The sequence below is a fragment of the Protopterus annectens genome, chromosome 1.part1 (genome assembly GCF_019279795.1).
Source record: "Protopterus annectens isolate FY-2018-M chromosome 1.part1, PAN1.0, whole genome shotgun sequence".
Classification (NCBI taxonomy): Eukaryota; Metazoa; Chordata; order Ceratodontiformes; family Protopteridae; genus Protopterus; species Protopterus annectens.
Genome location: NC_056726.1, coordinates 1,195,785,878 through 1,195,807,443, shown reverse-complemented (window position 1 = coordinate 1,195,807,443; position 21,566 = coordinate 1,195,785,878). Strand labels below are relative to the sequence as shown.

At 38.2% G+C, this 21,566-nt stretch overlaps 1 protein-coding gene across 1 annotated transcript in view; it reads left to right on the top strand.

Moving 5' to 3' along the window:
- The window catches only part of LOC122815911 (glutamate receptor ionotropic, NMDA 2D-like), a 1,415,655-nt gene that overhangs the window by 1,346,550 nt on the left and 47,539 nt on the right, over positions 1-21,566 (top strand). Inside the window, 1 exon segment of the mRNA XM_044088769.1 lies at positions 18,202-18,434. Within this exon segment, the coding sequence (XP_043944704.1) occupies positions 18,202-18,434 (233 nt within the window).

Genomic DNA, 21,566 nt, shown 5'->3' with positions numbered 1-21,566 from the left:
CCAATCATTAGATTTACATAGTGGTTCATGTCATATGTACAAGGTTACAGCACAATAAATGTAGTGATTCTTTCATTACAGTCATTAGAATATAGGTATACTATATGTAATAGTCATTGTTAGAGGAATTATAATATATGACAAGTAGTAATGAATAGGTGGTCAAATACATTATACATTATATGTTTTTTGTCATATGATTTTTTTACATTTTTTTATATTTTTTTATTCATTTGTTTTTGTAGTTGTTTATATGTAGGATGTATATGCTCACAGACTTGTCAAATATATGCAGTTTCAAGTAATTTTATAAGAAGTGTTTGATAGGACTTTTTTGCACACAGGGTAGTCCTATCTTTTTAAATGTTGATTATTTAATCAATTAATTGATGGAAAGGGCGTTTTTTTTCTGAGGGATATTATGTATTTAAGGGAATGGCTTTTAGTATTATGTGTTCTGATGAAGTCAGTTGTATTCTGAAGAAAGCGCTCAACCTTGTTTTTTGTAACGAATAAAAGAACTCTGTCTCTGGCACAGTTTCCAGGTTCCTGGTGTGTTTTTGCTACTTTCGGGTGGCTTGTTCGTGTTATAAGTTGTTGGACACTGAGACATTTTTGCTTTTCCCTCAGGAAATATCATCAAATATAACTCCTCCTACTATCACTAGGGAACACGTCCTTAATGCTTTCTCTAAGACCAAGAACACTGCATCAATGGACCCAGACAATATCCCAGGATCCCTTCTAAATAGCATGAAACATGACCTATCAGGGCCTCTGGAATTGCTATTTAACTGTAGCCTCCAAACAGGCGTTATGCCTCATGAATGGAGAAAGGCAACAGTTATCCCTCTGCACAAAGGTGGGCCATCTACAGACCATAGAAACTACAGATCCATAAGTCTCACTAGTCTTATATGTAAAGCCATGGAAAGAACTATCATGGAGATGATCAATACAGATATAGTAAACCTCCAGACATTGGACCAAACCCAGTTTGGTTTTGTCAAGGGCAAATCATGCCTACTTAACCTGGTAGACGTCTTTGAGAAGGTCACCAAAGCAATGGATGAGGGCAAAATCATTCACACTGCCTATCTTGACCTGGTCAAGGCATTTGATACAATACCCCATTCAGGCATTATTGACAAACTTAAGAGGTTAGGTACAAACCCATATGTCACCCGATGGATAGCCAACTGGCTCATAGACAGGACCCAGGAAGTTAGAATTGGGGAGTCCTCCTCTACAAAGAGGCCAGTCACAAGTGGAGTCCCTCAGGGATCAGTCCTTGGACTGCTCCTTTTCAGCATTTACTTCTCAGATGTCAAGGCCAATGTCAGTTGCCTCTGGCTGACTAAATTTGCAGATGATTGCAAATTAGGAGCTGTCATTGAATCTTACACTGACACAAATGTTTTCCAGGAGGGGCTGACACAGACAAACAACTGGTGTCAGAGTCATGGACTACAACTAAATGCCAAGAATTGCATAATAATATCCTTTGGGAACTCATCCATCCATGGTAGCTACGATATTGACAACACACCCCTTAGAGTTGACCCAGTAAGTAGGGATTTAGAGACATACATAAATAGTAATCTAGCCTTTGATCATCATGTGTCTACAGTGGTGAGGAAATTATTCTATGTTGCAGAACTTATAAACAAAGGCATGGCATCTAAGTCCAAGGAAGTAATTGCTCCACTGTATTCGGCATTCATCAGACCTGTCATTGAGTACAATGCACCTTTTGATATGCACCTAACCAGGCATATCCAACAACTGGAACATCCACAGAGGTTCCTCACTAAAAGAATACAGGGTTTAAGTAATATGTCCTATGCAGATCGCCTCAAGTTTCTATCTCTGTATTCTGTCTCTTACAGGCTTTTTAGGGGAGATCTATGCCTGGCATACAGGGCATTGTCAGACCCCACTCTGATGGTCCTCCTGCATATCCACAAAACAAACAGTACCAGAATAAAGCAGTTCTAAAGAATTAAACCTCACCTGTGATATAAATAGGACCTGCTGGAGAGATAGGTATGTATCCCAGAGACTACCCTGTCTATGGAACAGGCTCCCCATCCATGTGAAGCAGAGTTCCTCCCTAATCCAATTCAAGTGCAACTTGGACAATTGGATGGGAAACCAGAAATTCATCCCTGGTTTGGCACCTATGTCACTGATGCAAATGCTCCCAGGCCTATCCTTACACTTATCAAGGGTATCAGAACTTGTCTGAGATTTGGGATGCATGGCTAGGCTTAAAAAGGCCATTGTTGTCGTTAGCCTAGGCTTAAAAAGGCCCTTGTTGTCGTTAGCCTAGTAAACACCTGTGAACCTTGCTGAAGACCCACTTTAATCACTAATGAAACTCACTAGCAGACTACTTTCTTTTTCATTAACAAGTTACATAACATTACTATAACCTATTTCATGATATACAGTACTTCTGCTATGTGTCTAGTACATCCGAAAAGCATATTTATCAGACTAGTTTCTGTTTTCTCCAATCTACCCAACATCTGAGATGAAAAATCCAAAATCTATTTTGGCATTGGTTGCAAAGAGGGAAATATAATTTAGAGCTTGCCTTTTTTTCTTTTCCTTGGTCTGTATACATATAATCAGACTTGATCTTCTACTCATTGCTGCAAGTAGCGCAAAATAAAATGCAAATAAAATAGATGAAAAAGGATATATTTATCTTGTACATCTCCACACAACAAACAAAGATGATGATAAATCCCCATGAATCTAAATCCTAGATCTAGAAGCCAACTGCCATATATATAAGCCTACATTAAAATGGGAAATTTAAGAGAAACTGAATTCCAAAATTAGCTGAATTAATACAATTACATCATATCAATGGCTGTCTTTTTACAGCTAAACTCAATATCAACAATTGTTCTGACTCTTTTGATATGATTATCAATATTCCAGTCTTCAAATATCCTTAAATTGGTGTGTGAATGGGTGCTTTCGTCCCACAAATCCATAATGATCATGCTCAGTTAACTGAGGTACATGTTTTTCCATTCTCTCTCTCTTTTCTAATTTCCACAATGTATGATCACAATTTAGCTATTTAACTTGCAAGTTGTGAACTGTCTTTATTGTTACATTTAAAGGCACAAGACAGTGCTGGATCTGCAATTCCATGCAAACTATGACAACCTTTTATCAAACCAGTTAGCGGGGTGTCGTTCAATATGCTGTTTTCATAACTGATAACTTTGGCACATCTAACTGCTTTCCTAACTTTTGTTTTTCTTTTACCAGGTCTGGTAATTAAACATGTTCTCTCTTCATTTTCCTAAGTTAAAACCTCAACAATTTTAAAATGAAAGCACTCTAACTAAAAGTAGTATCAAAGCTGCATGACTGACCAACAGAATGTATCTTCTCATCACTCCACCATCTGTGAAAGTCTTCCAGTTTTTCTTCTGTATTCATGACCCCCCAGCAGCCAGCAAGTTAAAGTGATTTGTGTTCCAGTGGTTTAGTCTGGATGAGTTGTAGTTTGATGAAGTGCAGGTCAAAGAAATTGTGTATGGTCATATACTAGATGGATGCAATTTCACATACTTCTGCTATTTTCCACATTCTGTCAGCATTTGTCTAGCCAGATATCTTAAGCACAGAAAAAGTATAAGAATGAAAGCAATAGATTAAAGAAATCTGATTTCACAGACTTTAGAATTATTTCATTTTGCCACTGTTATTCTGCCAACTGAAACATTTTTCAGTGCAGTGGATTTAGAATTATAAATATACCGCCAAGATACTAGCACTTATTGGTTTGGTCAGGTCATGTGGTTATAATCTGATGCAGTCAGCATGATATATTATTATTTACTTTGCCTAAAGCTTCTGCAAAACAGCTTGCTAAAGCACAAGTTAGCAAGGCAGCTTGAACAAATTGCTCACATAACTCATGACCTTCCCTACACTTCTTTATGTCTTAAATCCCCAACTCTGCAATGGCAAATTCAATAAGTTCCTTTCCACAATGCTGAACTTTCAGTTCATTGTTTTCTATTGGAAATCACTGCTAATGTTGTTTCTGAATGTCTGTCAGCTGTGATCCACTTGATTTGGGGCAGTTCTCCCTTCTCCAATTTATTTCATTGCTGTGACTTGATATGTCTGGTGGTTAGGGAAACTGCTCTCCACATGAGAGATGTGTGTGTGTGTGTGTGTGTGTGTGTGTGTGTGTGTGTGTGTGTGTGTGTGTGTGTGTGTGTGTGTGTGTGTGTGTGTGTGTGTGCTTCACTGCAAGCAAAAATCACTTAACTTTTAATTTTGCTTTGTGTCATGAATCTCAATGTGTAACTTGACAATCTAAGCCTTAATTTAGTTACATACCAGTATTCCATGAGGGACACTATCTTACGAAAAGCATACTTTGTTCAAAGTCCTATGGTAAGCATATTACTTTAGCCTTTATTGAGGTGCTGATGTTAGAACTAGTTGGTACTGGCATGCAATATTTAAAGAGGCATTTAAGTAGATATTCTTCTGGTACATTACGTGAAAGCAAATATTTATTTTGACTAATGCATTGTATTGACTTTCACAAAATGTTCTTTTCAGCTCTATGGTATGCTGAATGTTATGGTCACACAAGAAAGTTATTTAAAGAGCAGATTTTTATTTCTGAATTTTGCATGCTGTGCTAAATAATTAATCTCGTGCTATATGCAAGTGTGACTTTTTACTCAAGTATCACTGCAGTTTCTTTTGATGAATAAAATATTACACTTCCTTGGACATGGATATTAAAATACAAGCTATGACTACTTGCATATGTTTTTTTTTTTTTACATTATAAATTTGGCATGTACTAAAACCTTTTAGTGCTGAGTCATATGTTTTCTGAATACATTTGGCTGGTGAGAATTATACCGCCATTGTCTGCATGTGTTAATTCTGTTCTGTGAAGAGGAACTCTAATTTACTACACATGGCATTCATTCTGGTGAGTAATAGAACTTTTCTGAAGACTAAAAAATAATTAATTATGGTCTTCACTTTTGGCAGCACTCATTTGCTTCCATAGATAATCTTAATAAAGTGAAATGAAAATCCATTTTGATAAAGGATGATAAGAATGTCAGCAACAGATACATAAATCATCTGTCTAAAGGAAGGTAATTTTTACTTTGAAAGAAAGGCATAACTGTCATATAATCATTATGCAACTTGTGTTTTATGAATGGCCTTAAAATGTGATGAAATTGCTGATAAATTAAATATCTTCACTAAGTCCATTTGTTGTCTTTCATTACATTGCTTGCTGCACTAGTTTGTTGTAATGCTGCATCCACTCTTTCTATAAGAAATTGCTTCCTTAAGAGAATTTTGACCACCATATTGCCTTCATTGTATGGAAAGTATTCTACGTGACGCACCTCATTAGTAAGGGTATCTCATTCAGGGGCAACCAGGTCATAACATACCTGTATTCTTCCCTTATAAGACCCATTATTGAGTACAAAGCTCCTTTTGGCATATACCTCACAAAGCACATGCAGCAGCTGGAGAGACCACAGAGGTTCCTCACCGAGAGAATCCAGGGCCTCAAACATCTACCCTACACAGACAGGCTAAAAGCCCAATCTCTGTACTCAGTCTCATACAGACTCCTCAGAGGTGTTCTCTGTCTGGCATGCAAAGCAATCTCTGACCTCACCTAGATGGGACTGCTGCATATCTGCAAGTCAAGCTCCACTCAACTAACCCACACAAGCGACCTCAACCTGGTCTGTGAAATCAACAGGACTTGTTGGTGGGACATATTTGTGTACCAGAGACACCCTCTTCTGCAGAATAGCCTCCCTATCCACATCAAGCAGAGTACTTCATTATCACTTTTTAAGTGCAATCTGGATAACTGGATGATGAACAGAAAATACATTCCTGGGATTCCACCTGTGTCCCTGTTGGACAGGAGCATTGGGTGCAGACTTGTCGGAACATGGGCTAACTTCTTGGCTAAGGTTGTTAGGGCCTCAGGGTCAATAGCCTAGTAACTTCCTATGATCCTATGACATGCATTTTCCACCTTCCAGTTTCACCATTTGCCCTATGCAATACTTAAATCCTTCCTGGATGAACCTCAAGTCCTTGTTTTGCCTGCCCATTCATCTTTTTTTTTTTCAAAATGAATGTGTCCTATAATTTTATTTTATTTATTTATCCTTAGTTGGTCAGGTTAGTCCAACAAGGCTAGTAGCCTCTTTTCAGGGGACACCAAGGGTAATATTCATGCTACTAGGGGAAATTTTAATAGGGCATCATGGAGCTTCCAATACTCTTTTTGATAGATGATGTGGGTTCTCTTACACCCACCTGAGCTACCTTGGTTTAATGTCGCATCTGAACAACACACTCAGGAATGCAGCATCCTCCCTTATATTACACTGCTATCAGCAATCAATCTGCCCACTGTGAAAACAGAACTCACAACCTTCTGCACCAAAATTCAGTGTGCTACTTGTAGCCCCACTGACTGTAATTTTTTGCTTTGATACTTCAGTCTCACTTTCCAGCTTCCTAACCACATTAGTAGCCTTGTTCTGTGAGACTTATTTGTGTGTTTGTCACCCGAATGGCTGGACAAGGTCTGAGAACCAATTCTGGTACATGTACAGGTGGTTATGATCAATTTTCAGAAGCTTCAAATTCACATTTCTCAAGATGTCAGGGATCATAATGCTAAGTGATGCTTTCCTTTGAAAATCACAGCTCATATAAGTTATACATATTCACTGGCAGCTGTTTCACAGTTATGAGACAGTTTTCCTTTACATGTTTGTGTGACTGCTGAGTTATTTATGTAAGCTTCAGAGCTGGGGGGGGGGCAAACCTGACTGACAATGGAGTTGATGGGGGTGTGCTCCTCTAAAAAAACAGAGCTGAAAGTTTGCATTTTAACATTTTTGGTATTTGTGTTCATAGTTCATAGATTCATAGGTAAGTGATAGGCTAACTGCCCTTGTAGACCATTTTAAACTAAATTAGTTTCTCATTTGGAGTTTAGATTAATCTATGCTATTTCTTGTCAGATTGGCATTACCCAACCCATGATCGATAATTATATATTACCCCTGGTGAGAGTAACTGAGTTTGTACCATATATAATTTGAGGCAACCCATGCATGGGCTAAAATACTTAGGATGCCCCTCTGTCCATTAGTAATAAAGTGGACAGTCCTGGGGTAAATTATCTATTACCCTTTCATAGATCAACGATGTACTTGAATCAGGACATGGATAATCTTTGTTTTATGGGCATTGGGAGTCTATTCCAGAGCAGTGGTATCCTCTGCAAGAGATACCTGTCCCTCCAAAGCATTCAGTTGATGTTGTAGAAGAGGATTAGATTTCTAGACAGTGTATTTTTTGTGCTGTTTGACTTGCTGATGTGCAGTTGGGCCATCAGTACTGTCATAGCATGACTTGTGTTTAGCCTTTTTGTTCTTTAGCGTCTTAAGAATCTGGGTTTCATGGAGGTTCCACACATTTCCCTGACAACCAAAACCAGCTTGGCAAAGGTGTTGCATTTTATACATACATTGAATGACTTCACCATATCCTTAGGCACTTGGTATCCCTCAGGCAGTGTAGCAATAGCTGGAAGCTCATAGTACAAGCATTCTGTTTGAGAGAGATGCAAGTATTTAACTAACATGGCAGCCTCGCTCTCACAAAAGAACACAGTTTGTGAGCAGGACAAATTTTCACAAGACTATAACAGTAAAATGTTTTACACTGAGATTGTAAAAATATCCTTGTCAAAGCCAATTAGATTCAAGAAGACTAGGCCACAATTAAAATCTAACACCACATAAAGGTCCGACATGCTTATGACAAAGAGTCACCAGAATTTAAATCATTATATATGTAGTACACTGAACCATGCTACAAATAAAAACATTTTAGAAATTGGTGACTCTATAGTCAGAGACACTGATTCTCTGCACACTAGGCTGAAAAGAAACAGGGTGAGATTGAATTGTTTTTTAGGTGCCCCTTTACCTGACAGTTTTGACTATGACAAGATGGTGGTTCATGTAGGTATGGATCAGTTGTCACACAATACCATTGTATTAGGGATATGCAGAAAGACACGTCTGAGCTCTTCATGCATGTCACAAATGCAGGCAAGACTCTGGTCATTAGCAGTAACCTTTGCTCTCCACAAATATTACCTAGATACAAAGAAATGGCAATTGGCTTCAACAAACTGGTTAAATAGCTGATGTCATTCTAAGGTTGTCCGGTATGTGTCAAGGAACTAGATGCTTGACAGCCCTTCTTTCTTTGCCAGAGCTGGTCTGCACTTCTTATTCAAAAGCTTCCACATACTGGCTAAAACATTTGGTATCCTTGTAATGCTTTTGTTTAAGCAGAGTGTAGCTGATAGACATCACAACACAGCTAACATCCCCAGTCCAATACAAGATCACATCAATGTAGGTCTGCTCAGCACCAGAAGGCTCAATAACAAAATGTCTGACCTTGTGACTCTCCTGCATGGAATTGGGGTGTATTAATTTCTCTGTAATTACTGAAACATGGTTAGAAATTTCAGAAAGCACTCACTCCATACTTGGCTTTTATGGCTACCATGCTTTCAGACCCAATGTTAACAGTGTTGACATCTGCATACACAACCTGGCATCCATTAGTGCATTTTTGATTATGAAGCCTGACCAAAGCCCCCTAGTGCTGATGTGATTTTCTGCATCACTAAGGAAGGGCCAACATTGTTATGAAGCTGTGCCCATTCTATGACATGGCTCCACAATGGCTTGCCTGCTGCCTTGGGTGGACCAAATCATGTGTATCCTCTTCCCAGACCAGTCTTAAGAGTGATCAGTCTACTCCAGTCTTCTGGACTATTAGGTCACCACAGAGGGTGGAGCTACTACAAACACCCTCCCTCCCTTACAAGCTTGCCAGTATACATCATGTCTAATGCCACTGGAAAACTGCAGAAAAATACTTATGGAATTATAAAGAAATTTTGAGGAATGTAGAGAAAAGTGAAAGTGTATAAAAAAAATCAGGGGTGATATTTTAAGGCCTTTTGAGCATTTGTGGTTTAATTTCTGGCTGACACAACTATATGTTGACTGGGGACAGGTATAAAGTATATTTGATAGCAGTCTCACAGACACACACATTCCTCTCACAATATTATTAATAACCTCTGAATGAAGGTAATAAAATCCGACAATATTTTAACACCAGCATTCTTTTGGGTTTCTTCAGAAAATTAATGACACAGAGCTGGCTAATGTTAAGCTACACAATAATCTTTGTGCCACTTTCAAAAACTGCCACATTAACACTAATAGTACATTATGTCCAAGTCATCATGGAGTATGGTCTTCCATCTTTCACAGTGCCTCCCAATAAGCCTCTCAATAAAGTCATGCATTTTCATTGGTATCTAGAAAGCCCATGGTGATCAACTATACCATGAGGGTACTAGTATTTCAGCTGATTTTATTTCTGAATTCTTTTACATTAATTATTTAAAAACACAGAAGTTAAAATCAAGCCTGATACCCATAAAGTATGTTGTGCCTTACTGATGAGGTAAAAAAGGCAAAAACATGTTTGCCTACATCCAGTGGCGTTTAGTTGTATTGACCAGAATGCATCCATAAAGATGTAAAAATTTTATAAGTAAAAAGTCATGGGCATTCCAACGCTAAGAAGCTGAAACAGTGGCATGTCCTTAAGGGATCATTTGCATACGTGGAATGGGTCTCCACTACAGGAGGTTTAGTGAATTACATACTGAAGACTTTAGATTGATTGAGTCTTTTTTGCAGGTTTAACTGAATGGTTTGTCTCTCTGAACTTTTTACCCTTTGGTTTGGATGTTAATTTAGGTATTTTGCTGACACATTCATGTTTATGGACATCAGGATTTATTTTAAGCTGTGTATTTCTAAGGTACAGTTAAACAATCTGCTTATCAACTACCGACAAGGTAAAAAAAAATGAAAGATATGTTTACAGCAAGTGGAATTTTGCTTTATTATCCTGAATATACCCACAAATACTTAAAAAATAAAAAGTCATATGTATTCAGAAACCATGTAGCTGAAACACTAGTATGTCCTGAAGGGGTCACTTGTATATATTCCACCATGGGAGAATTAAGGTATTACATGTTGAAGATGCTACTTTGGATAAGTCTTTCTTGCAATTTTTAATTGATTGATTTGTCTGTGTGCCCTTTACTCATTTGTTGGATGATATTTAGGATATTTTGCAGGTGTCTTAATGTTTATGGACATTAAACGTGATTTTTAAGCTCTTTGTTTCTATGGTGTACATAAGCAACCCTGTTATGGTGTACTAGCAAGATCTAAAAAAGAAGGCTGAAACGCACATGTCTATAGTTAGTGGTTTTTGGTTTTATTGGACAAAATAGACCTATAAAGACATAGAAAGTAAAAGGTTGTAAACATTTAGAAGCCATGCAGCTGAAATACTAGTATGCCATTTTTAATTTCTCCAAGTCTCTTGGGTTTCTAATACAATGACCAGAATGAACCGCATTCCTAAGTCAAAGTATGATTAAAGTTCATGAAATTAGAATTGTTTCACTCTTTGAAAAGTGCTCTTCACAGCACCCAAAATGGGCCCAGTAATGACTTCTTCTGCAATTCATACGGTGTTACATGAATTGGTAACATATCTAAATATGATTGTGAAGTCTTTTTTATAAGACCAGTTGCTTCTACTACTATTGGAAACGTGTGGGTATCTTTCTTCCACATGACTCTTGTTTCTGTCTGCAGATCGAGGTATTTAATGACTTTGTGTCTCTCTGCATGCAAAACACTGTAGTCACTAGGTGTGGAGATTTCAATGATCAATGCTACTTTTGTCTTCTTTTTTTTGGACCACTGTGTCTGGTTTTCTAGCATCTATCTTTTGAACTGTTGGTATTGGGTGATCCCACATGATATAAATGTCATCATTTTCCATGATTCTTTGTGGCTCATGTTTGCAGTGTTTTTCAGCCACTTCAATGCCATAATGTTTGCACAATCTCCAGTGTAACAGTCTTGCCACATTATTATGCCTTTATGTATACAGTCCCTCTGCCATTAGTGCGTTGCAGCCAGCAACAAGGTGTGTGACCATTTCCAATTTGTTTTTCCAAAACCTACATATGTTTCTCCCACATTTTCAATGGAATTTGTAAACCAATGTGTATGTAGCCCACTATCTTGGGCTGCCAATATTAACCTTTCATTTCTTGATGTGAATTCACCTCTCCTTAACCATTCCTGCATCCATTCTTGATCAACATGAGGCTCTTCCAGAAGTTTTCTATACTTTCAACTATATTTATGTTTTTTTCACACATATTGCCTTCTTATCTGGTCCTTCACCTTATATTCTTTCTTTTGTTTTTTAACACATTCAGTTGCTAGCTGGTTTTTATCTACTTCTGGTTTGATTTCCATTCCTGCTTGACGTCAATATTCTTCTGCTAAATTAATCAGAGATATAATCTTAGCTTTATTCTCCTCAAGTTTCAAAACATTCACTATTTTTGGGTCTTGTGAGGTGAGCAAATATGTGTGGAGTCCCACGATTCCAGATTTGTACACGTAATGAATTTCAAGGAGGCCCATCCCACCTTTGGAACGGGGAATATATAATCTTGGTGTGCACTGATTTTTATAAATCATTTGGTGAGCATGAAGCATCCTTCTTGTTTTAATATCCAGTCTATCCAACACTTTGTGGGGCCAGTCAGTCACTCCAAAACTATAAGTTAGAACAGGAAGAGCAAATTGATTTATGGTTTGGATCTTGTTCCTAGATGTCAATGCAGTTTTCAGGATTAAAGTCTTCTAAAGTACTCCTTACTGAGTTTTATTTGCATTTTTCATGTTGTATTGCTGATCCTTCATCAATTTTATCCACTCCCTCTTGCTCAAGTTGTTTTATATCACATTCTTGTCCCAAACTGATGTTTTCCTGGTGCTGCAGTTTTCCTTTTTTAAAAGTTGCTTTTGCACATTTATCAAGATCAAATGACATTCCAGTATCATCTGAAAAAGTTTGACAACCTGCAGCTGTCCTTTCAGTTCCTCATCTGATGAGCTATACAGTTTTAATACATCGACAAAGAGAAGATAAGTCATTAGACTTTGTTGTTTTCTAGAATCCAAATTGTAGCCATGGCCTAAGCTGTTAAGTAAAATTCTTAATGGATTAATGGCAAGGCAGAATAGCAACAGTGACAGAGAGTCACCTTGGAATATCCCCCTTTGAATTTTTATTCCTGGGATAATAATCTGTCCTTTATCATGGCTTAATTGCAAAGTGGTCTGATGTTGTTTCATGGTTACTGCAATGTAATCAATCAGTGTAAGGTGTAGCTTAACATTTTTAAGCATTTTTTTATCCATGAGTGTGGGATACCATCAAATGCTTTTTTGTAGTCAATCCATGCCATACTTAGATTCTTCCCCTTCTTACAGTTATCCACTATAACTTTGTTTAACAACAAATGATCCTTTGTTCCATATGACTTTCTTTTATTGCCCTTTTGTTCTACTGCCATAATTGAGTTTTCTTCTAAATGACTATAAACTCTGTCGGCGTCAATTCCCATGTATAGTTTATACGTTGTTGGAAGACAAGTTATTGGTCTATAATTTTTAGCGTACCTTGCAGGTTCACTTTTAAGTAAGAGCATTGTTTTTCCTGTTGTTAACCAGTGTGGTGTGTGTTTGGGATTCGCATATAAATAGTTCTTACTCATGGCTAAATCCTCATGCAAAGAAGTTAATACTTTAAGCCAAAAGTTAGGTACTGCATCTGGGCATGGGTATTTCCAGTTAGAGGCTTTTCTCAACTTTGTTTCAATCTCTCTGGCTGTTATTTCATCCCATTTCATATCCTGTACCTTTAAACTTCGTATTCTTTCTTTTACTTCTATCCATTTAGCATCTTTGCTATGTTCCACAGGATCATCATAGATAGTTCTCCAAAATGTATCTACTTCCTCTTTTTGGCAGTCTTTCAATTCCTTTTACCTTATTTCCCAATTCTCTATAAAACTTTTTTGGGTCATCAATAAATTGCTCATTTTGTGTTTTTTCCTTATATTTATCTTTGTGTCTTCTAAGTATTTCTGCCTGTTTCGAAATTTTTAGTTTGTTATCTCCAATAGTACATAATAGATACTGGTCTGTTCTAATACTGTGCATTGCTTTTATCACATCTATCTTTCTTAGTATTTTTGTTGGTCTATTCCCTCTTCTATAATCTTCTAACAATGGCACTTCTTGACTTAGCTGCTTTATAGTTTTCTCTAGTCGATATTTCCATGATGGTATTTGCTTTTGCCCCCTCTATTCCCTCACTACCTTGTGTTCCTGTGATAGAACTTTATCAGTTATTAATTTAGCAGCACAGTAATATATTCTGTTTATTTTTGTTATATCGCATGGATCTCTATGTACAGTCCTAATTACAGTTGATTGTTAGCTCAGTTGTGTAACTGTGGAGCTTTTCTTCCTAGGTATCTGCTGAAAACGAAATTTTAAATCAGTTGCATTATTCCAGGTCAACATATATAACTAACTATTTAAGTATCTAACTAAACAAACAAACAAACAAACAAACAAACAAACAAACAAACAAACAAACAAGTAAGCAAATAAAGGTTAGTGAGTGAAATGGGAAAGAGTACAGTTTGACAACAGAAAGTCAAGAGTTCACATTTCTAAAGCTTGTTGGCCACTTGGCAGAGTTTATTGATGCATGGTAACTCACAGCAGGAAGCCCTACATGAATGGCTTATTATAACCTAATATACAGAACAATATACACAGAAGATGACTAGAATAAGAAAATGATAGATATAGTCAGATGATATGAACATCAGAAGTGAAGGCACTGCACTGACAGATAGTAGGTTGTTTAAAATAATGAGCACCATTTCCACTGGAGTGACTGGATGGTAGGTTTAAGCAGATTGTTTGTAATTTTTTTATGTTGTTCACTGGGGTAGGGATCATGCATTTAGTATAAAAAGGGCATAGTACAAAGTAGGGCAAAGTCAGAGACAGTAGACAATACAGATTTAGTCACTGGTAGCCATATTTAAAATAACATTTCATCACACCTGGACTGCATCATATCTAGGCTGGGTCTGACTTTTAATATAGAGAATTAAAGCTCTGAGCTTCTTATAAGCTGATTTATGCAGCATTACAGGGTTTGATTCTTTCCTCTTGTATTTGTATGCAGTGTGACTCTGACCAGTTAACAGACACATAAAGTAAAGAAAAAAACATAATTAAAGCTCTAGATTGGATACAAAAGAAGAACAGATACTAAAACATCAATCACACTGTTAAGACTACCTTTAAGTTGTGTGTATAGTTTCTCTTGTCAAGCAAAATAATATTGTACAGAACTGATGGTGCTATCCTTGATAATGCTTCATATCTTAATTGTGTCAGAAGAAATGACTGCACCCATAGGAAATAATAACACAATGTCGTAGGTTATATTAATATGTAAATATTTAAAAAGTATACGAACAATGACTGGCAATTGCATTAAATGTGCACTGATATGTAGGAGGATATAATATGTTATACAGAGAAAACAGGCTATTATCTCCTAAATGGATCACTGTTGTATGGACTGAGTTACTTGAGGAAATGTAAAATTACAAAGTAATTAACTGACTCCACACCGTAGATGTTTTGGCCTTGAATGCAGCCCAGAAGCTATATGTTCTCTTAATGTCTTGGGTGCTGGAGCCCAGAGAGAAATGGTAGAGATCACATATACAGACTCATCCATTCCAGAAGAAGGCTTCAGGCAGTCTCAGAAATGGAGTTCCATCTGGGAAAAGGCAAATACATGCATCTTCCTTACTGGGTAAGAAGAAGAAGACAAAAGCCCCAAAAAAGGAGTACATTACAGTTTAGCTGGGATAGTTTAATGCTGGAGGCAAAACTCTCTCATATAAACAAAACTGTTCCTGTAGAGGTTGCCAGTGACACTTGCACCATGCCTACAGCACAGCATAAAGACCCTACACATAAAACTACATATGCTGAAGCACTTACAGATAGCCTTCTAAAGCAATATGACCTCCTGCACAGGAACATCAAAAAAGGGTCCCCAGCCATCACTTAAACACTCCATTATAACAGCATCCACAGCTACACATAATAATACTGTAGCCAATGTCTCTATAGTTAAGAAACTTAAGCAAACCAGTGCACAGCCAAATTTTCTGGTCACCGGTGATTCTATAGTAAGGCACACTGATGTACCCTTACCAGACTGAGTAAGGAGAGAGACACGGTTATCTGCCTTTCTGGGGCTAAGATCCATCAAGTCACACAGGCAATCAGGTCATTGAACCACAGGTGCCGGTATAGCCCTGCCATAGTCCGTGTGGGTGTTAATGACCCGAGACATACCTCCCCTGACTGTATGAAGTGAGACATGATCAAGTTCACTGATTATGTGTCTCGAGCAGGTGTGACCCTAGCACTGGGCAGTGCACTACCTTCTCCAAGGAAGCCACATTACCAGTAGAAAATGACTGATTTTAACAACTGACTTAGCTTCTGGTGTCAATTCAAGGGGGTACAATATTTGATAGCCTGGGAGGACATGGGTGACAGACCACTCTGTTTTGCCAGGGATGGTCTTCACTTATTCCCTCTATACTTTCAGATATTGACAAAGACCTTTTCCACCCCATAGTGCCTTTTTTAGGAAATGCCAACCGATAAATCTCCCAACTTAACTGAACCTATGAAGGAATATCTGAAGGTAGTACTGCTCTATGCTAGAAGTCTTAACATGAAACTCTACTTCTTGCAAGTCTTCCTCTCCCTGGAGAGTGTAGGTATCTGTGTAGTAAAGGAGACATGGTTTAAAGTCATGAAGAGTACCCCAGCAGTGCAAAGTTATAATGCCTTCCACACCTTTAAACCAGCTACTGCACAGGAGAGAACCTCACATCCATACTAGTTAAAGTGTATGACCCCTGGATCTCATACATGTGCAGTTCACTGTAAACAAGGTCTTGTACCATATCCTTGCAACTTATAGGTCCCCCACCATGTCCCAGGAAACCCATTCAACCTTTCTCAATGTACTAGAGCCCCTCAACATTCAACCCAATACAATCTTCATGAGGTATTTCAACTACCCCTCTAGAGATTGAGAATCCTACACCACTACTAATGCACAAACCCAGCAATTCCTAAACTTCATTAATATCAATAGTTGGTCTTTTCTCCTACAATGGGTACAAACATCCTTGGCCTTGTACTCACAAATATGGAAGAACAATGTTCCTCACACAATTTAATGTCTTCACTCATTAGATCTGACCACAAGGAAATATTTCTTGAAATAAATACTAAATCTAGGGACCCAGCAAGGCCAAAACTCTTTAAGAACTATTCCAAATCTAACCACTCTCTCTGCTAATTGATGTCTTGGCTAAATCCAAGCACCCCAACCCAATAAACACCATAGCAAATGCTGAGATATTTACAAAATCCCTGTACAGCCATATTGTTTGCTGTATAGAGCAAGCATAAGACAAACTCAAATGACAAACCACTGTGGTGGAATCTCAATATCAATCATTTATACAACAAAAGAAAATAATCTTGGCCAAGCGTAGAAGGAACAAAGCCCAACATGCTAAAAAACTCCTGACCAATCTAAACAGGCAGCTGAGATGGTTAATTAATATTTCAAAAGAGAAATTTATAGAAACAATAGTTTTTCAAGCAGAGGACAACCATAAAGCTTTCTACGGCTATGTCTGTAACCTCAAGAGAAATATGCACCAATACTCAGAACTTATTGTAAATGGCAAAACACACACTTATCCAGAGGTCATTGCCAACATTTTGGCTTACAGGGTGAGCTCAAAATTTCCCCCCCACCAGCCAGTTGTCCAAACAAAATACTGCAAGCCGCAATCCCCACAGCCATTACTATGGAGGATTAGCAAGTGGCCACAGTGGGGAGGAAATCCCTTTATGCTGCATAACTTATAAGTAAGGGTATGGCATCTAGGTCCAAAGAGGTCATTATCCCAGTGTACTTTGCCCTTTTCAGACTAATCATAGACTACATTGCTGTATGTACCTGACCAGGCAAATGCAGCAACTAGAGTGACCTCAGAGGTTCCTTACAAAAAGAATACAAGATGTAACAAACCTGCTTTACACGGAGTGCCTAAAAGCTCTTTCCCTCTACTCAGTCTCCTATAGATTGCTGAGGGGTGATCTATGCCTGTCTTACAAGGTATCTGCAAACCCCACACTTACAAATATCCTGCATATTCGTACATTAAATAGTACCAGAAATGAAAGATCTGAATTTTGTTTGTGTATTAAACAGTACATTCTGGAGAGACAGATATGTATCCCAGAGACTGCCCTTCCTATGGAACAGGCTTCCCAGAGACTGCCCTTCCAATGGAACAGACCTCACATACATGTGAAGCTGAGTTCATCTATTACCCAATTTAAGTGCAACCTAGACCAGTGGATGGTGTATAGGAAATTTTCATCGGCCTGGCACCCATGTCCCTTATGGACAGGGGTAGGTTATAAATGAGTGACCTTCAATGTCCTGTTTGGATGCAGGGCATCATTATTCTCTCAGAACAAAATGGCTAGGCTTAAAATGGACCCCCAGGTCATTAGGCTAGTAACAATCTCTGAAACCATGAATCTATGAGTATACAGAGGTATGTGCATATATTGTAGTATTGCAGATGGCACTGCCAATAAGTCAGATTGGTGACTAAAGCTTGTTAATGATAGCAGGAGAATTAAAACAAAAGAAGAAAAGGAAAGAAATCCAAAGCATTTGCTTTAAAATGTGTGTAGCAGCCACATACACAATGTAAAAAGGTGACAGAACAATCACTGCGCACATTAGGGAAAGTGTTGTTTAAGGCTGTATTGATGGTTTTATTTTTCTACAAAATGCTTTATATAAGCATAAGAGCAAATTTTTGCACCTTAGGTAATAGAATGCTTGACCTATGTATTTTTGTTTGTATGATGAATTCATATAGTGCATAGCCATTAACTGCTGTAACTGAAATGTTTTATGCATGCTCATTTTTTTCAGATGAGATTGAGATGCTTGAGAGGCTTTGGCTGTCTGGAATCTGCCACAATGACAAAATCGAAGTGATGAGCAGTAAACTGGATATTGACAACATGGCTGGTGTGTTCTACATGTTGCTAGTGGCTATGGGTCTCAGCTTGCTGGTCTTTGCCTGGGAACATCTCATCTACTGGAAACTTCGTCACTGTATGCAGCACACCGGGAGACTTGACTTTTTGCTTGCTTTCAGCAGGGTAGGATTCATTTGGAATTCAAAGTTGTTTTAAATGCATTTCCATTGCAACATCATCGAATCTTGTCAGTTACACAACTGGTCAGATTTTCCTTTATTTGTCAAACCGCCTTCCATTATTGACTATTTAACATCTAACTCCTTTATTTCTTTTCAGCAATGTTACCCACTTTTTTTATTTATGGTTAATTTGTTTTATTTCTGTGCATCAATTATTCATTAGACTTTCTCCACTATTTTAAAAATGCTGCCATATTATATCTAGGGTTGCCAGCTTTCTTTGTGGCTAAAACCAGATTAAGGTCATGTCCCTCGCATCACCCATAACTCCACCCATTCCTACCCCCCTGTCCCATCCATGACCCACCCATTTTGTGACATCACCATTGCATCAGCTGATGGGAACGCCCTCTTTTTCTGTTCCGGATGCCTGCTTTCAGCCAATTTCTCCCCATTTGCCATAAATACACACTATTGCTACACAATAGCACAGTGTTGGAATAGAGACACTCAACAGTACATGCCACACTACTGCTCCACAATGGTACAGTATTGGAATAGCAACACCACAATAGCATACAAGACTGTAGCTATAAAAGGACACATGGAGGCAGTACTGATGATTGGCACTGACACTCATGGTGATACACATTGAATGTATCATGGACAATTCAAGGGAACTAGGCCATGTGGCCATTTATGCCTTGCCATATATCCACACTTCAACCTTACGACCTCACCTCACTTTTCCAAGGAGAAATATCTCAATCATTCTGGGGATGAATTTATAAATATTCATCTGTTTGTCTCAAAGGAAAATAGTGTACCACATTGCATGAACTGGAGTGAAAGATTCTTGCAGTGAAGGGGTTACCATTGTGTGACAAATGTGTCTCTCCACCAAGAATTGGTTATTTTCTAAAGCAGGCTCAGATCTCTGGTCCTAATGAATGCTGGGCTGTTTAATTTGTAGAGATATTAGCGGTCTTAGACTAAAGGATCCATAATGGCACAAATCCCACATAAAGAGTCTACAGGGCACCAGATACAGGGACAGAGCCTACAGGCTCTTTTGGTAGCTGAGGGAATTTAGGTCTGTGTTATTTTTGTTAGGAATCTCTGTGGTCTCTCCAACTGTCTCTGTCTAGTAGGTTACACCCCAAAGAGTGGAGTGTATTCTACAATGTGCCTGGTCAGTGCATAATAAAGAGAAATATGGACTTCTTTGGATATAAAGGAGATGCCCTTTGTGATCAGCTGTGTCAGAGAGAAGGATTTCCTAACCACTGATGTAGCATGATGATCAAAGAGATGGAATTATTTACTCATTTTCCATGGCCTGTCAGAACATCGTCACTTAGGAGAGGAGTGTTTTCTGTAATATAAACTGGGTTTAGGGATTGTTTACCAAATTTGACAATACTGCACTTTTCAGAATGTAGCTTTAGCTCATTTCCTGTGCACCGGCTATTAACATGTAACTTAAAGTTGCATTTTCTACCCATCAGAAAGGGGTTTGAGGATGACACCCATTTTATAGTCATAGAGGTCATCTGTTACCCACATGCTCTCTGAGGATGCAACTGCCACCTTCACTCTTTGGATTATGTCTCACAACCATTTTGCTATCTTTCTAAGTACATAGGGATCAATTTGGAGCACATTTAGCTTGTTAATTACATTAGCATGTGCAATGGCTTGTGTTACTCTCAAAAAGAATGCATGTATGTACATATGTAAGTTATCTTTTATTTATTCATTTGATGTTTGTTATCCAGAGTAAGGGACTGACCCTTTAAGGGCCCACTCAACCACTGCCTCAAAAAGACAGTACAGAAATGAAGATGACTTTGAAAAGAAAATGCAACAAAGTACAAACAGTGAAATACTAGCTAGGCTTAAAATGGCTCGCAAGGGCAGTTAGCTTACTACTAATCTATGAACCTATGTGTTCATGTTTAGTAGAAAATAAGAGAAAAAAAAATAAAAAGTTCCAGTTCAGAGGTAAAAAAGTGTGGGAAGCAAAAAAGGAAAGGTGGAGCAGAATGAAGAAGCAGAGCCCTACCTTACATGATGGTTAGAAAATGATAGCAGATGCAGAGGTAATTCAATTAAAACAACAACTAGAGGGACAGGACATGAGGAAGTACAAAAAAGTTCCCAGTGTCCCAAAATGGATCACTGAGGAGTGGCTAAAGAACCGTTTGAAGGCGAAAGTTGTAATCTGACACACCACTGAACAATTTGGATTTTATAGTGGAGATGTCCAATGATCTGGGGGGGGGGGGAATTACAAATAGGTGGGAGCCCTGAAGTACATCTTATGCAAATAACACCACAGCAACGTGAAACCAAATAGATTTTGGTTGGCTGGTGTCAAACAATGTGAGAGAAGGTTATTTGTCTGCAGTTTACTACAGAGTAAGAGAGTATAGTGGTGTTGGGGAAGGGTGCCCCCTGAAATATCATTTGCCCATTACTGTAATGATTACTAGCTGTTGGTGACATTTGTTAGGAAAATGCTGTTTAATCATACAGAGGAAGTGTGGGAGTTCTGAGGTGAGAGAAAGGCATATGTAGAGCTGGATCAACTAGTCCAGAAAGAACTGAAAAGGCAAGCATGTAGGTAAATTAACAACAGGCTATATAACTCTCCCATCTGATTAAGCAGACAAAAAGGGACAAATCCAGGTGGATATTCCCAGAATAATGGGACATGGAGAGAGAAACACTGACTATACAGAGGCACTGAGAAGCATAGAAAAAGACTACAGCAAGTAGATGAGCAAATCATGAGAGAACTAACAACCAACGAGGAAGGAGAGCATCAGAAAACAGAGTGGGTAATCATAGTAATAGGGAATGACAGACTACAAGAGTGCCAGAATTAGAACAAGCAGAAGGGAATACCATTTATACTAAGCAAAGCAATCAATCTGTAGACAATTGTATACCTAGCCAGTAACCAGACAGTAACACTGTACCTTATGTCTGTGAGTTAAACCATCCAGGATATCAACAGCCATAGCAATGCTGGCCTCTGCTATGCCTTCCCCGTTTGATGATGTTAAATAACATCCAAAGTCGAACTGCTGTCTGATGCTCGCTTGCATTCTGAAAACGCTACATTCCC